Here is an 18,821-nt window from a genome sequence, read left to right as displayed (position 1 = left end):
TACTCTTAAAATGAAACCAATTTGGTTTTAATGTATGATTTTCTTAATGTATTGTTGAATTCTGTTAGCGAAGATCTTATTGAAGATTTTCCATTGATGTCTATGAAGAATATTGGTCTGAAGTTTTCCTTTGGTTATTTACTTGGGTTTACTTTGTTTTTCTAATATAAGCACTCATGGTTATTAAATTCCCTCTTGGATACACTTTCATTGTATTTCAGAGATTTCGATATATATTGTTTCCATTGTTATTTGATTCCAGGAATTTAAAAAAATTTCTCCCCTTATGTTTTCAGTGACCCATTGATCACTAAGAATACATTATTTGTCTCCATATGTTTTCTAGTTTCTGTGGCTTCTTTTGCTATTGATCAATTTTCATTCTATTGTGATCTGATAGTATGCATAAAATTATTTCAGTTGTATTTGTATATGTTAAGACTTGCTTTATAACCAAAACTATGGTCCATTTTGGATAAATTCCAATGGAATACTGAAAAGAAAGTATATTCTGCTGATGTTGCATGAAACACTTTACAGATAGCAGATAAGTCAATTTGATCTATAGGGTAGTTTAATTATGATGTTTCTTTGTTGTTTATTTTATCTAGCTAACCAACATATTTATGATTGTGAAGATATTGAAGTCCCCACTATGACTGAATTGAGGTCTACCTGTATTTTTATGTCAGATAGTGTTTCATGAAATTAGATGTGCCAATGTTTGGGTCATATATATTTATTATTGTTATCTCTTTCTGGTAGATTTTTCCTTTTAACATTATGAGTGACCTGTTTTGACTCTACTGACTAGTTTTGGTTTGAAGTCTGTCTTTTTAGACAAAAGTATAGCTGATTCTGCTTCCTTTCAGGTTCCAGTTGCTTGGAGTTTCATTTTACATTTGTCCATGTATGTCATTGCAGATGGGGTGTGTTTCTTGCAGACAATATATAGATGTGTCTTGTTTTTCTACCAAATCTGGCAATCTGTGTCATTTAATTAGAGAATTAAGACCGTTTACATGAACTATTATTATTAAAATGAGTGTACTAATTACTGTCATTTTGTCATTTTTAGGGTGTTTGATTCACTTCTGTTGTGCGTTGATTTTCTCTACCAGTGAAATTCACTTTTTCCCTTTGTATTGCACTTGTCTTCTTGTTCTATGTTTATAAGTCCCTTAAGGATTTTCTACAATGGTGCTTGATGGTTATGAATTTCTCTAGTTTATACTTCTCATGGAAAATCATTATTTTTCCTTCACTTTTGAAGAATAGCTTTATAGGATATAGTAATAAAGAGTGGTGATTATTTTCTTTCAATACTTACAAAACTTCATTCTAAGCCTTCCTGGCTTTTAAAATTTCTATTAAGACATTTGCTATTATTCTAATAGGATTGGTTCCATAAGTATGATGTAGTACTTCCAATATCTTTTAATAGTTTTTTTTTTTTTTTTTTTGCCCAGAATTTCTGGCATTTGACTATGTGGAGAGGTACTTTCCTGGTCTTGTCTATTTGGGATTCTAAATACCTCTTTTATGTAGATATCCATTTTATTTCCCAGTGCTTGGAAACTTTCTGCAGTAATTTCAGTGAATAGAATTTTAAACCATTAGCCTGTATTTCAGTGTCTTCTTCTTGGTCAACAAGTCTTAAGTTATTTCTATTAGATTTACCCAGAAAGTCTTTTCAAGGGTTCTTATTCTTTTTTCTTTTGTCTTGTTTGATTGTTCTAGCATTTCCACCACGTCTTCAACTCCTTACACTTTTTTCTTCTTAGTCATCTTTTCTATTGCCTAGACTTTAAGTTTTTTATTTGACATTGAGATTTTCATTTCAAGGATTTCTGTTTGGTTCTTTTTCAGAACTTCTGTTTATTGAAGTGGTCTTTCATATCCTGCATTGTCTTCCTTAATTCAAGGAAGCTGCTTATTTGTATTTTCTTTCAGCTCACTGATCATTCTGCTAATTAATTTATTCAGCTGCCTAATTGTCTCTTTTTTCTCATTAATCATTTTAACTATCAAATTTTAAAGTCCTTGTCTATTTTTTTGTAGTGGCTTTCTTTTGTTCTGTGCCCTGGGTTGTGGGTTTGTCTCCATGTAAGAGTTTCTATTCAGTCTTCAGGTTCAGCCCCTAGAACTTCTTTGAGAAAGGTAAGTTACTACCACTACCCCTGATACTTATGGAGTTAACCATAGATTGTCTGATACTTAAAAAATTGATTAAAATAGTTCTCTACTATTTCACTAAATTAGAAAAAGACAGAATGATATAGTGGGCTAGAAAAAAACTTATCCTTTATGATAATAAGGGTTTCAAATAGTATATAGAAAAAGAAGAAGAGATAGAAAGAAAAAAATAAAAATAGAATAAATCAAATAACAATACTATAATAAAAAGAAGAAAAGAAGGGGGAGAAAGGAGAGACAGAAGCAGAAATGTGAAGGGAGGTAAAGGAGAAAGGATTATAAATAAGAATTAAGAAAGGAGAAAAGAAGATTGTGTCCAGTTGTTGATCAGTCAAACAAATTCAGACATTCCTAAGGAGCAACAATTTTTGTGGCACAACATGACAATCCAAGGATATTATGGAGTGAAAGCATAAATCTAACACAGCTATACCCAATATATATGTATCAAAAGTCCGACTCCTGTCATACGAAACTGATAAAAGTGCAAAAAGGCAAAACATAAGAAAAAGGAGGAAGACATGGAAAGATAAAGAGAAAAAAAGGGCAACTGTCCTGTTTCATTGATTGGAATAAATATCCCAGCACAGTTTTTGCTGCCTCTGTCTTTGGAGGACTGTGTGGGAGCCTCTAGAGTTCTCAGGGTTGATGGCAAGGTGTCTATGCTGGTCCCAGGAGGGGTCTCAACCTGGCTTCCCAGCCAGGGCTTTGCAGGAAGCTCCATGCCATCCTCCTCTTTCCATTTCAGCGCCACCCAAGGAGGGAGAGGAGGTGCTTCTCCACACTGCTAGTGCCTGCGGCGGTTCCCAGCTGCCACAGACCTCAGTTTCTGGCCCCACTGTGCCCAGTACCAGGGATTCCGAAGGAGGAGCCAAGAATTTTCTATCCATCTCTCCCTGCTCCCATCACTCACCTTCTCTAGCCCCAAACCAGTCACTCTATCTCCCTCTGGCTTGTAGTTCCCTCAGAGCAGTCTTCACTTCTGCCCCAGCCCCAGCCTTCCAATTTTCAGTCTATTTTGCCACTCCTGCAGATCCATGAACAGGAAGGCTCTCCCCTATTATTATCTCCAACTTCTGCATGGAGAACCACTGGGCCCTGCTGATCCTGAGGGTGGTGGCGGCGGGAGTGAGTGCCAGTGGTGGCCACTCTCCTGCCTTCTTCCCTTGAAAGTTTGTGTGTGTCACAGAATGACAGTGTCTCCAGACCTGTGTTGGGAGCAGCCCCAGGACTGGGGCGGCAGCTTAGCTACTACTTCCACTAGCTTCCTTCTTTTCTGTATTACACCTGTTTACTCTTCCATTTAGGTTGGATCCCAGTGGCTGGTGTCCCCACCCTTCTGCAAGTCGCCACACCCTGACTCACCTTGGTGCCTTCTCTGCAATCTTCCTCTACTCCAGGACACCTGACCTCTGCCCTGAGAGCATTCTTTAAATCTGGGCTCAAGTATCACATCCTCTTCTCATCTTTCATTCCTAGGCTCTGGACCCCTGACTCCACTTTGTTTCTTTTGGATCACACCAGCACGAGGAGGTGCGCCTCCCCCTCACAGAAGAGGCCCACCAATGGGCTCTGAGCTCTGGTGGAGGGAATGCTCTCTGGTGTCCAGGCTGGGGTTGGCGTGGAGTGCATCCCCGGCCTTCTTTTGATTAGCATAGGTCTTGTTCTCTGGGACTTTCATTTGAAAAAGTACCCAAACCAACTGGAGATAAATAAAAATAATTTAATGAGTTTTCACTTATAAATATGTTTGTGAAAAGCTACCCAGAGTGGAGGTAAAAAAAATAGCACTTGTGAAAATGTTTAGGCTAAAATATTTACACTTTTTAATTAAAAATGTAATTTAGAAATTTTTAAAGTACAACTTGCTTTGAACTTACGGTTATATCAGCACCTGCAGTGGGAGGATTTACAGTAAAAATTATGATGCCCAATAAAAGAGTCAGCTGAAGCTGCCAACAGTTTTACATTCTTTAACTATAAAATGAAATAGGGGGGAAGGTTGTACTCATTTTATACACTAGAAATAAAAAGAATTATTGAAAGAATTTTATCTATAAAATGATTGATGAATGTATCATTTTATGTTTATCAACATAATGTAACTAGCTTTCTGTCAATAATGTATCAGTAATTGGACACTTTTCATTTTTAACACATTTTCACTTTCAGATTTGTATAAAAATGGTACAAAATATAAAATCAAAAGTGGTGTATACCTGTAATCCCAGGACTCTGGGAAGCTAAGTAAGGAGAATCACAAGTTTGAGAGCAGTCTGAACAATTCAGGGACTTAGGGACTTATCTCAAAATGCAAACATTAAAAAATATGGTTGGGGATGTAGCTCAGGGTGAAGGCCTTGGGACCCATTCTCAGTACTGAAAAAGCAAAAAACAAACCAGCCTCTGAAATATGGTTTCCTGGGCCTAACATCCTGCTTCCTCCTCTGACCAAATCTTAGGACTTAAATAGTTTTTAAAATTGCCCGTGCCTCAGTTTCCCCCTCTGTAAAATGAAGTTAGTAACAACATGTGTCTCTCAGGGTTACAAATTAAGCAACTAAGTCAGTGCTGGTTGTTATCTTTATCATTATTACTTTTATTTGTTTGTTTGTTTTGGTATGGGGATTTAACTCAGGACCTTGCACTTGCAAGGCACACTGCCACTGAGCTAAATCCCCAGCCCTCATTATTACTTTTAAAAATTTTTTCATTTAGGTGACACAATAATGTAACTAACCTAAAATCACTGAAAATTCTTGATGAAGCCAATGTGTACTAAAAAACAGAAAAAAAAGCTTCTTTTTGTTTACAATTTTTTTCTCTTTATTACTAAATGAAATGGCAGTTGCCTTTTATAACTGCAATTGAAATTTGCTGGCTTTATATTTTAGTTCACAAATCTAAGGTTTTCAACACCTAAATGGCTAATATTTTAAAATTGAGGACTCTTGTCTTTAATTAATGTTCAAAGTATGAACAGAATTATTGTTATATTGTTTTATTTTCTATTCCTTTGTAAACAGAGATGACATTTGTGACTTAGATTACATTCCTTAGATAAAAACTTTATAGAGGAGATACAGATAGTAGGGGAATATAATAGAAATTATCTATAAATCTATAGTAAAATATAGTATTTTTAATCCTAGGATTTCCAGATCACCTGTATCTGTTTATAATAAATCTAATTTTTAACTGAAATTTATGATATCTTCCACAATACAAATTGAAACACTTCTCACTTGAACATCTGGTAGAGTGTTCATCTCAAAGTTAATTCAAGATTCACACATTTCATCAATATGATATTTGTAAGCACAAAAATATAGCCCCTAAATATAGAATATAAATTTATTTTCAAAGAGATAAATGTTTTCAATTCTTTGCAGTTGGTATGATTATCTACCTAAGGAAAAGAATCGGTTTTAAACAAAGTTTTAAAAAGATTTAAATGTCACTTTATTTTTTATGTATCATAACTTTTCATCAGTGATATAATTTTAGAAATGTATTTAAAAATATGTTACCTTTCTAGAAAGAATGAAAATAATTATAACTAGCATTAGAAGAGCTTCAAAAAATGTGCTTGACATACACAATACAATTTTTTAAACATTTTCAGAATTACAAAAGAATACACCAAAAAGAAATACACCTTATTGTTAAAAAAAGTGAATACTTGAGACATGAGTAAAGTTTTATAAGTGATTACAATAAATTATAAGTTGTTATAGTCTAAGAAATTTGACAGATATCTGGATGGCTGTTTTATTTTGTTTGGTGAGACTTCACAGACTATTCCATAATTCACCTAAAGGTTAGAGAGTAACTAAATATATTTTAGAAAAAAAAATAGATTTTTGAGTTAAAATTGACCCCATTTTACAATGAAATACAATGAATGTTCAGGTAATGTTTTATGTAATTGACAATGGTGGAGAAATTCTAGTAACTTAAAAAAAAGAACCAACTGCTAACATTGTCACCCTAAAAAATACTACATTCTATTCCTACTTTTCCATTTTCTCATATTAATCCCATTCCCTTCAGTCCTTTCTCCTATCCCTCCCACTTTGTAAATAGGGAGGAATGGAGGGGTTGAAGGGAGGGCTGGGCAAGGGTGAAAAAGAAGAACCAAGAGAGATTATTTAAAGGTGCAAATTTCCAATGATGAATGTCATTATATTGTATACCTAAAATGTACCAATGATTAGAATGAATAATCGATAATGCAAAATAGGAAGAAAAGGTCCAAAGGGGTAGGGGTAGTGGGAGGGGCAGGAGAAAGGAAAGAAGGGAAAGGAAAAATGATGAGATGGAAAAAATGGAAATAAAGTCTTTGTAAATAGGGAAGGGTGGAGGGGGTGAAGGGAGGGCTAGGAATGGGGAAAAAAAAGAAGAACCAAGATGCGTTATGTAAAGGTACAATTCCCAATGAGAAATGTAATTGTGTTGTATACCTAAAATGTACCAATAAAAGAATTTAACAAAAAAAAATTACATTCTCTCACATGATAGATATGCCAATCAACCTGATCTGATTGTCACACACTGTATACGTGCATTGAAATATCACACTATACACGATGAATAGGTAGAATTACTATGCCTCAATTAAAAATATGTTTTAATTGAAATGTGTTTTAAAAATATAAGCATGATTATTTAGAGAATGAGTTTGGAATAATTTATCAACTACTTTAGAGGAAAAACTAGATAATGACTGTTATTTACTCTAAGTGGCAAAATAAATTTCAGATTTATCAGTGTATTTACTTTTAAGGAAACATAACAATTTAAAATATCAAATAAACTACTTTAGGTACAGGAAAATTAGAAAACCCACAGAATGAATAATCAAGGGAAAATGCACATATTGCATCATATAAAATTATAACCCATAAAATATATGTAAATATAATCTGCATAAAATATATAAATAAATGTTATACATAAAAATATCATAAACATGTTTAAAATGAATATATGCATGAACTTTAAACTAAAATATTAATAAAATAATAAAGAAAATATTTAAAATAAAGAACACAGCAATGAATGTAAGCAAAAATACAATCTATAATACCCATAAAACATGTAAACCTAAAAGAAAACAAAGTGACTGTGTGTAGCACTTTTGACATAGATTCAACACCTTTGAAAAAAATTCCAAAAAATGGAGATGAAAAGCACCAAAATCTTGTATAAAAGTTGGTGAAGGATACAAATAGACAATTCATGTGGGAAAAGTAAACATATACTATGTTCAAATAATTAGTTATCAAAAATTAAAATTCCAATAATATAAACCCTCTTTTGTACCAAATTAATAAATATAAGCCTGGTGTTGTTGAGAATATGGTAAAATGCATAATGTTATCTATTACATGTGGACTTTTTAATTGGTTTAAGTTTCTGGAGAGAAATTTGTTGTTTTTGTTTCATTTTAAAAATATTTATATTCTTTGACGAAGCTCTTTGCCTTCCATTAATTTTTCTGAAGAAATGATCAATTAGATATGCTGATATATACTCATATCCAGAAATTTTATCAAAATTTTATTTCAAATGTCTAAATATTAGAAATAATTCCATGCCCCATAATAAAGAAATGATTAAATGTATATCAAAATATGTAACATTTAAAACTGTATTTTAAAAAAGTTATTTATGTTTTTTAACCAATACCTAAACATTATACATATTAAAGATATGTATAAAATGTTCTAACCAGGTTAAACATATCTAATTCCTGTACATGTGTTGTTTTTTTATGATAGAAACACAAAATCTTTATTTTAGCTTCTTGAGATATAGATATAATAGTATATAATAGCTATACAATATATAATGACTATTTATATATCTATATATATATCACATATATTTTCTTTATCTATTTATTAGTTGCTGGACACTTATTTAGGTTCTACTTCTTGGCTACTGTGAATGCCGTGGAAAAATTATGGGAGTACAGATACCCTTTGACTGCTTGATTTCCTTTGGATAAACACTTAGAAGTGGAATTGCTGGATTTCATATTTTCTTTATTTTTTTTTTGAGAAACCTCTATACTACATATCATAATGGCTGTATTAATAAACATTCTGACCAAAAATGTGCAAGTATTTCCTTTCCTCCATATCCTTGCCAGCACTTGTTTATTGTGGTATTTAGGATAATAACCATTTTTACTGATGTGAGATGATATCTTGTTTTTTTGAATTATATTTCCTTGAGGATTAGAGATTTGGGGGCAATTTTTATATGCCTGTTTTTCATTATTACATCTTTTTAAAAGAAATTTTATTTAGTTCTTTTGTCAGTTTTTATATTAGGTTAATTTATTTTATTTTATTTTTTCCATTAAGTTTATTGGTATATTTTAGGTATGCAATACAGTTACATTCATCATTGGGATCTTGTACCTTTACATGAATATCTTGGTTTTTATTTTTTCCCCATTCCCCTGCCCTCGCTTCAGCCCCTCCACCCTTCCCTATTTACAAAGATTTTGTTTCCATTTTTTCCTTTTCTCATATTTTTTCTTTTCCCTTCTTTCCTTTCCCCTACCCTTCCCACTTTCCCTGCTCCTTTAGACCTTTTTTTCCTATTTCACATTATTGTTATTGTGCTCTCTTGAAGTTCATTATACATTCTGGATATTAACTTTGTCATTTTCTCCCAATTTTATGATTAATTTTTTCCTGTGCAGAGCATTTTGGTTTGATATAATCCCATTTGTCTGTTGTTGGTTTTGTTTCCTGTGCTTTATGGGACCTTGTTCTAAAAATAATTATCTCAAGGTTTAGCATTGGTCCCTATAATTTATACAGTGAGAAGGTGACTATCTTCAAGTTGGACAAGGGGCCTCAACTAGAAGTGAATCTTGTGGCACCTTAATTTTGAACTTCCCAGCCTCTATAACTGTCTGAAATAAATATCTGCTGGTTAAGCTCCCAACCAAAGGTATTTTGTTGTATTATCTGCAGTTAAGACATGTTATGCTTCTTTGTTAATTCCTTTATGTTATGATTTACATCTAAAATGTTCCCCCAAATTCTCATGGTGTGGAAAGTGATTTGATTATGGTGGTATTACACTCATCTGTGGATTAATCCATTGTTGAATTCATAGCTAAATGATTTTTAGAAGGTGGGGCCTGCTCAGGAGAGGTGGTTCATTGGAAATGTGACCTGGATGTGTGTTATCTTTCTCTCCAACTCCTCACTTCTCAGCTTCTTGGCCACCATGATATGAGAAGCTTTCCTCTACCAGTCCTTTCTACCCTGCTCTTCCTTTAACTCCTGGGTGTTGAGTATTTGTCCCAGCAATGATAAAGTTAATAAGATAGATTTTGCTATTGATTGTATACAGTTATTCTAATTTATTTTATTAATTCTGCTATATTTGTTTTCCTTATGTTTTCCACTGATTTTACTAATTGCTTTTGGGAATTTTTGAGTTCTAAAATCTTCTACTATATGGTATATTTTTAAAAATTTTGTACAGTTCAACTAAATTTAGAAAAGAAAATAAACTTATTCTAAAGCTTTTATTTATAAATATACATTAACAAATACATAGAAATCTCTATTTCTTCATATTTTCCATGTGATTCCTACTAAGTGAATGATATTTATAGCCAGATATTTACATTCTATGCAGATATAAATATGTATGAAATATATTAAAATTTTAAAGTTTTGTCAGTATTGGTACTTGCTTGAAGTCTCATACATTGATATGGCTACATTATTGAGCAAATAGATTTATTTGAAGCATATTTTGTAGCTTAATAGGAAGGTTGAAGAACAGGGCTGAGAAAATAGGCAGAAATCAGGGGATGGTCTATTGGTTGGAAACAGTAACTGTCATACCACACAACTTCATGTACTTAACATAGTGGTATTAATCACATATATAGAAACTGGAGGTTATTATTGTCCTGGCCGCCAATGGATACTGGATTCCACCATCAACTAATAGAGTGAGGTATAATCTACATTTGTTTTTTATTCAGTATCACAGGCATAAATATATATCATTGGTTGAATTGGGATACATGCCTGTACCCAGTTGCCAGGGCATGCAGAGAAAAAAGTTTTGGCTTTGGGATCTTTGAAAATTCATATAATGTGACTTTGAAGATATTTCAGACAATTTTGGGACCACTGGAACAGAAAGATACATTCAGAGATCTGTATGTAATAGAATCTTCAAGCTGTGAGTATCATGTTGAGCCTATGAAGGAAGATGATGACAGAGAAACAAATCTATGAGATGGAAACAGAGGCCAGGGGTGGAAAGACAGTTCCCTAATCATTCACTATCATTAATTGCAGTCTTTTCTGAAATGAGTAAGAGTCATAAAATATAATTCTACTTACTTAGTAAAGGATGTGGAAAAAAAAAACCTTGAATTTCCAACCAGCTGTTTTTATTTAAATGGAATTTTACAAGCACGTGCTAAAGTTGATTTAAAAACCAGTTTGGACAAAAATAGCCCAGAAAATTTGAAAACCCATATGATGATTAATAAATGTCAAAGCATACAATCATGTTCCAGGAATCAAGACAGTGTGGATTTGGTGTTGAAACATATTAATTAATGGAAAAGAAGGAAATCCAGGATAATTCAAGTGCCCATGAAATTATCTTATAAAATAATATTGACATTTTATATTACTGGAGAAAAATGAGTTATTCAAAAAATAAAATTGACAAAAAAAATCAACAGGGAAAACTAAGGTAGTTCCTTGTTTCAGAAAGACTAATTCTGAATGGATATGAAAATAACATGTCAGATGAATTAAAATCTAAGTGTTTTATACAAATCATATAGAACATCGCTTTGTAATTGCTATGAATTGTCCTGTGTCTATCCAAAGTTCTTATGTTGAAAACTCATCCCCTAATGTGACCATATTTGGATACTGAGATTTTGGAGATAATTAAGAGTAGTTCAGTTCTTAAAGCTGGGTCCTAAACATAAGAATGGTGGCTTTAAGGAAAGAGAGAGAGAGAGAGCAAGAGAGAGAGAGAGACAGACAGACAGATACAGACATTAGTCTTCATGTATATGGATCAAAGCAAGGCCATAAGACCACATAGTGAGAAGATGGTCATTGGCAACCTAGGAGAGAGTCCTCACCAGAAACCAACTCCTCTAGTATCCTGATCTCGGATATTCCACCTCCCAAATTTAGAAATAAATTTCTGTTGTTTAAGCCACCTAGACTAAGGTATCTTGTGATGGCATCTCAAGCTGACTAATACAATAATGTTAAAATAAAGAATATTTTTCAACCATATTATGAAAACTAAAAATTAAAAGTTAAAAAGTTTTTCAGAGTGGATCACATGAAAACACAAAACCTCTGTGTCACGGAAATGCCAGTAAAAACAGAAGAGAATACCACTTACTATATACATAAAACATAAAAATGAGAAGCTTCTAAAATCAATAAGAAAATAAACAATTCAACAGAAAAAATGGACAAATAAAATAAGTAGGAACTTTATTAAAGTTCAAATGACTAATAAAAGAAAAGCTGCTTAACCTTATTAATGATCAAATAAATGGATAAAGTAATAAGAAGAACACGGTTTCTCCTCATGAAATTATTGAAAATGAGTAATATGTAGTGTCAGAATGCAATAAAATAGCATTCTCTTGTATCAAGAATTAATGGTTTCAAAGCTAATACAGTTCTTTGGAAGACAATTTTCAGTATCATGATTTAAGATGCTTATCTCACTTTTTGAGCAATGCCTATGTTCAGATTATATAATAGATGTGCCTTTACTGTGAGCAAACATATATTTATTTGGAATAACAAAAACTTGAAAATAACCTAAATGATAAACTTCACAAAATTATAATACAACCCTATATGGGCTACTCTACAGGGGCAAAAATGATATTTATTTATTTGTACTTAGGAGAAGAGGTTCCAGTAAAAACTATTGAGGATAAAAGTAATTCACAAATTTATGTATATGTTGCCATTTATGCATAGCTTAAAACCTATCCTGTATGCATAGGCGTGTATGTGCATAGAAACTTATAAAAAGAAAAAAAGGAATAGAAATAAAAATGCAAACTTTTAACAAGTTTTACTTCTAAAAATTTTACTCCAAAAGAGTTATTTTGTTTATATTTCTCAGCCTTATTATATAAGTACTAACAATTTAAAACAAATGCAATTAGCACTTATTCTGGAAAATAAGAACAACTGTTGTGATTATAAGACAGTTATTTTTGGTAATAATAAGAATGCTATAAACTTATTCATGATTTGTTACAAAATAAAGACAACTGGTTTCACAAATTCTGTAGTGTTTCTTGTTTTATCAATCAATTGATATTAAAACTCCATTGGATTAGTGAAAATGAGTGATGCCCGAACATTTTCTTCAGTGGTAAATCAATTCAGGGTGAATAGACAGAGGAACATTCCTATTCAACACTTCTTCAATTTGCCCCTCTCTTGCCAGAGATTATTTCCTTACTTCAGACCCTCATTGCTTGCCATGGTTATTTGAAGGAATTACTGGATAACCTTCCTTCTTTCAGGCTCTCTTTCTTCTACATTTGTTCAGTATTATTGTCTTTTTGTCTTTGTTTAAATTTTACTATTTAAAAAAAACTGTATCCTTCAGTAATCCCCATACATTCAGAAAATATTTATGTTCCTTAACATGACATTTATGTCCCCTTGAGATCTGGTCCTTGTCAATTTTTGTATTTTTACCCTCTCTAGTCTGTCAAGAAAGAGCTGTAGTTGCAGCTGAAGATATAGATGAATTAGCCCAACTGTAGCTTCTGAGAAGTTCACAGTCACATCCACTCTGGATCCCAGCCAGGAGAGAGATGGGGGATGGAGGATAAGTAGCCTCATATCGCTCTCCTCTCTTCTCTCAGTCACCACTGTGTCTTCCACTGGTGATGTCCAACTGGAAGCTAGAGGGAAAGGAGACTGATGAGACAATCCATAAGGATCTGGGGCACAGAGCAGGGTAGAAAACAGGGTGTATATAGATATGCAGTAATTCAAGGAAAATTGCCTGGCAAATCACCATATATTCAAATGGTGTCTGTCATCCATGCCTTCAGTACTTTTAAGAATGCTCTTTACATCTTTACATTCCTACATCTGGTTCATCTTCTTTCAAAATTGAATTCAAAAAGTCTGGACATACTAAAGTCAGGCCCAGAACTGCAATAAGAATTAAAGTTCTAGGCTGGTTCATTTTTATTTTTGCCTCCTACTTAGAACAGAAGATATCTATTATAGCTCCTAAAATACATCCATGTGCAAAATAATGAACCTGTAATACATGCTTTGGGACTATGAAACACAAGAGACCTGTGGAATATTTTAGTGACCTATCATGGAAAATTAAATAAACGTTTGTTTATGGGAAAATCTGAATATATAGGTAATTTTGGAATTATTAAAGCCAAGAAAGGGATTGATGAAGATTATATTAGAAGTCCTCAAGTGTCTCTGATATAATTTTTAAATATTCTATGGTAGAAATGTAACTTTTCCTCACACATATTCTCTAGAAATCTTGTTGACACATTTGCTGGAAATAACAATATGTTGTTATTTCTCTGGGTATCCCTCCTGCAGGCTATCTTACTGATGATGCTTGTGCACTTAGCATGTTGGTGAGTTTCCTCTTGTTTTTAAGGGAAGGACCTAGAATCTCTAAACAGAAAGATTTTATACTTAAATACTGGAATAATAGTTCTGGGAATATAAGAGACACTTTAGAGACTCCCAAGTTTCTTTATATTTCATAATTTTATTTGCTAAAAATATTATAGAAATGCTGCCAATGCCCTTTGCTAAGAAGCTAATTAACAATGAATGAGTATAGTCAATAGAGATACTGTTATATAAGCAAATAGAATAAATCTTGCTAGGTATAATACCAGTATACATCTTTTATTATAAAACATATGTCTAAATTAAATTTTCATGTGATATAGTGCATGCAGATTTTTGCAGATAAACAACGCTTCAGAAAATGAAGCCTTAAAATAGTGTGCAAATAAGCCCTGAGAAAGCAAGTCAATAGAATATCCAAGAACACTTCAGACAAGGACAAAGTATTCACTTCAAATGTGAATGTATTTGCATTCATAAATTTACCTTAACTCAATTTGTTTCTAATTTTTAATTTTGTTTCAATATTTAGACATTGTAAAGTCTAAATTTAATCGAGGGAAGCCTTATATCCTTAAGACATGATGACAAATACGATCATGATGACTACTAGTTCAAACTACAGGGTAATTTGTCAACACTATTAACACTGTGTGAAATGTTAAGTTCCCTGTGTTTACCTTTTTATTTTTGGTTTTCCAAAAGAATCCTTCCTATTCTTTTTTAATTGAGATATAATTCATATACCATAGATTCACATTTTTAGGATTTTAAAAAATGTATTCACATTTTTTATAAAACTATCACCAGTATGTTATTTTGAACATTTTTCATTATGGCATAAAGAAATCCCACATCCATTAACAGTTCTTCTCCATTGACTCCCATGAAACCCTTGTAGCTACTGATGGTCTATCTTCATATATTTGCTTACTTTGAACATATATAAGTAGAATCAGGTAATATATATCTTTTTGTGTCTTTTTTCGAAGTAACAATCATTTAAAGGTTCATCCATATTGCAGCCTGAGTCAGAACTTTATTTCCTTTCATTCTCAATAAAAGACCTTTGCATAGATATATCACATTTTCCCTACTTAGTCATAATTTGACTAATATTTGGGTTGCCCCCACTTTTGACTATTATGAATAATGCTACAATGAACATTTGTATAGATGTATTTTTTCAATTCTCTTTGTTATATATCTAGAGTAGAATTGCTGCCACATGGTAATTCTGTTGACCTTTCATGGGGCTTCAGGGTTTTCTAAAGCATTGTACCATTTTAGATGCTCATTAGCAAAATATGAAATTTCCAATTTCTCCATATCCTACCAACATATTTTGAAAAAATAATACATAGTTACATAGTGCATATTCACAATTAGAACAAGCCCTCCTAAATAATACAGAATAATGTCTTCATCTCTTGGTCCTCAATCTTGATATGTCCCATTTTCAGTAAGGTAACATATTCTCATAGTGTGTGGATTGGGATGTGAACATTTTTGAAAGGTCATTATTTTGTCTATCAAAATGAGATAAGATAGGTCTCAGGGCAAGTAAATATCTGGCACATTTCTTTATTATTTAAAGTAGGTACAACTTGATTGTTATGGTTTAGATATAAAATGTTACCTCCACACAATGTTTCCTGTGTTTAGAAGGTGAGTGGACCACAGGGCTGCCACACTCCTCAGTGGATTCATCAAGTGATGAGGTCAGTAGCTGAATGTGCTATATGGAGGTGGGGCCTGGTTGGAGCATCTGTCACTGGAGTATTTCCTAGAGGGCGTTTTCTGGTCTCTGCATCCTCTTTTCCTTCTCACTGTCTGTTTTCTGATTGTTATCATGCCAGTAGCTTTCCTCTGCCCAGAGTTAGTGCCAGTTGACCATGGATAGAACCCACCGAAATTATGAGCCAAATAAACCTCTTTTCCTTTAAGTTGTAAGTTGTAAGTGTAAGTGTCAGCATTTTGTCCCAGCTCGGAAAAGTGACTAAGACAATTGTAAAATAGTAAAAGACTATGCTTCCAAAGTATCAAAAGGGAGGTGACCATATCTGAGAATTATATATAAGACTTAACATACAAACACTATTATTTTTCCAGTGTAATTCTGGTCATGGGATATTAGCACAGTCATGCAGCTTTCTATGTGCCAGATGAGTAACTTGTCATTAAGCAGTTAAAGCATATTCATTACCAGGCAGGATCATTTCACCTTTCCTCTGGCTGGAAGCCAAAACGTATTAGTAGCACTTGGATAGATTCCATTTTAGGGATCTGACCATCACAGTCCTTACTTAAACTTGAAGAGACACCAAAGAAACCTTGATAGAAGAAAATAATATTGCAACTCTTCTACGAAGTAGATTATTGGCTTTGGTTCCTGTGATGAGTCACATATTCCTTTCTGTATTCATATCAATATCTCTGACATCTAGATCTCTAAGCCTTGATGCCTTAGAGACATCAAAACTGTTACCCACAACTTCTGAAATGGGACAATGGTTTTTAGAAACCGTAGATATTACCCTCATAGTTACTCTGTCTACAATTATGAAACATGTCATTTCCAAATAATTTCTTGGTCACTGCTTGCACACACACACACACACACACACACACATTCTTTCTTAAACATACCTGGTGCAATGGCAGGAATTTCACTCTTGAAAATTTTGGCACTAAAGAAAAGTGGGTAAGATTAATCTGGTAAATGTCAGTTATCTTATAAATATTAACCACCACCACCATGATAAACAGGCATCCACTAATAAAGCCGCATGTTCTACCAGAAAATAAAATGCCACAACACATCCCTTTACTAGAGAGACTGGAAATATCAAATTGCAACTTTAAGATTATCTTTTCTGTAGTCAGTAGCACTTTTTGCCTAAGGGAATTAATTCTGAATTAAGGAATGGCCACACTGTAATGCTACTTTTTTGTATCAAAAATTCAATTCCAGACTTTTTGAAAGAAAATTGATTCTTGGTTTTTTTTTTTTTTTTTTGGCCATTCTAGGCCAGGATGAGCTACAGCTTTCAGTTCAAAGCCACCAATTTATCATGAAAATAATTGCTTTGTCAAAAATGGCAGCAAAGAAATGGTATTTTCCCCATTTTGTGGGCATTTCCTGTGTCTCGAAAAGCTTTGCCAATATTTGCCAACTTCAAAATATGTTCTGGGAGAAATTCAGCCAGAGATATTTTAAGCAAATCCTAATTAAGAGCCATTTAAGTGTCAATGATCAAAACATAGGAAGGGGAAGGTGGTATTTAATGGTTATAGGGACACATTTATATATCACCTTTTCCTAAGAAGATCCCAACGGATAAGCAGGAAGCATAAATATCTGTTTTTCACTGTGACTTGGACACTAAGGTTTCTTGGTGAGGATAAGGAGGGCAGTTGCGCATTTACCCTGAATATGTGACAGCACAAGGAAAAGGTGTGTTTTATTTTAGTGGGAAATAAGTGCATATCCAGGGCCAAACTGACAGGAGGAACAGACCGCCCCAGGTCAAGTACTGTTGGCCTCTGAAATCACTGTCACTGTACGACATCATCTGTCCTTTGCTGGCAACCTCTAAAATAAATTCAAGATTTTATTCCCTCAAAAAAACCCCATAAAGTTATAATCCATGCCTAATGTAAATTACCAAAATGTTTCTGCCAAGTTTTAGTCAAATGACATATATCAAAGATAAAGGAGAAAAATTTAAATATGTATGAATATCTCTATTATAGATATATAATAGCTCTATATTATTATAGTATATGATACAATGTATAATTTATGTATATAATATATAACAATCATAATATGTAAATATATACCTGTCATATACTGTACATATATATTTTGGCTGATATTGTATGTCCTAGAATATATTATGTGAATTATAATATATATTATGTTTCTCGCTCCATATATATATCTTCATATATTTATATATAGAGATATGGCAATACCATGTTTTTACTATAGGCATCAGGCTGAAGGTAAGGCAATACAAAGCTTAGAAATGAGATGTATGATTCTCTGTACACTCCCTTTTTCACTTTAACTGGTAATCTATTTCTAATAGATGTGAACACAATAAGGCAAGAGGAGCAAGTGAAAAATTGTCTACAGTATCAGTATAAGCACAAACTTATATTTTGGTGTGTTTACTTTTCTATTTCTCTGAAAAATACTTTATTTGTAATTTTATATGGTTCAATATTCTAGAATATTTGCAAAGAAGAGTACATACATTGCCTGATACTTTCATCTGGGATTTAACAAATATTAAATTTTTGCACCTTTGTCAAGTGACTCTCACTCTCAGAGACGTGCATGCAGACACACATGTTTATTTATGCATTAATATTTGTAATCATATACATATATCAACATTTTTATGAAACATTTGAGTATCAGTTAGACACATTGTATCTTTAGAAGTAAATATCTATAAAAATCAAGATCTTCAACATTGTTAAACGTTGTTATCTAATCAATAGTTATAATAAACTTTGCCAAATGTTCCAGTAGTGAATTTTATTTAGGGGTTTTTAAAGTACAAAATCCAATATAAATCATATAGTGCATTTATTTATCCTGTCCTTATTAATATTATACTTATTAATTGTACTTACTAATCTGACAAAATTCCTCAGCCTTTTATTTGCCTTTCTGGGCAAGGGTTGACACTTCCTTAGAGAACCTATCCATTATTTTGTAGAAAATCAATTGGCATTTTTCTGGGGTTTACTCCTGGTTTGATTTGGATTATGTCTGGATCCTAAGAATACCAGAGAAATGATGACATGGCAGGCGGCACATAATGACAGTTTGTTCCAACATTAGGATTATGACATTTGGTCACCTGGCCAGGTGATATCTGCTAGGGTTTTTCTATTATAAATTATTCTTACATTTACAATTAA

The 18,821-nt window shown here is 32.8% G+C and overlaps 1 protein-coding gene across 5 annotated transcripts in view; it reads left to right on the top strand.

The window, feature by feature from the left end:
- Positions 1-11,050, top strand: part of LOC110347954 (uncharacterized) — a 72,578-nt gene extending 61,528 nt beyond the window's left edge. For 3 of the 5 annotated variants that reach the window (XR_015452993.1, XM_087216099.1, XM_087216101.1), the window contains one exon: positions 3,504-11,050. Coding sequence is in view for 3 of the 5 variants with exons in the window: in XM_087216099.1 (XP_087072225.1) it covers positions 3,504-3,630 (127 nt within the window). In the remaining 2 variants the exon portion in view is untranslated. Of the gene's footprint in view, positions 1-2,061; positions 2,161-3,503 lie in introns of all 5 variants that reach the window. The other 2 variants (XR_015452992.1, XM_087216100.1) reach the window with 2 other exon arrangements.
- The last annotated feature ends 7,771 nt before the right edge of the window (positions 11,051-18,821 follow it).

Source organism: Heterocephalus glaber, unplaced genomic scaffold, assembly GCF_053883595.1.
Source record: "Heterocephalus glaber isolate CG9 unplaced genomic scaffold, H.glaber_assembly_v1.0 deba00001457, whole genome shotgun sequence".
Classification (NCBI taxonomy): domain Eukaryota; kingdom Metazoa; phylum Chordata; class Mammalia; order Rodentia; family Bathyergidae; genus Heterocephalus; species Heterocephalus glaber.
Note: the sequence above shows the minus strand (reverse complement) of the source record. Positions and strands in the feature narration are given on the sequence as shown.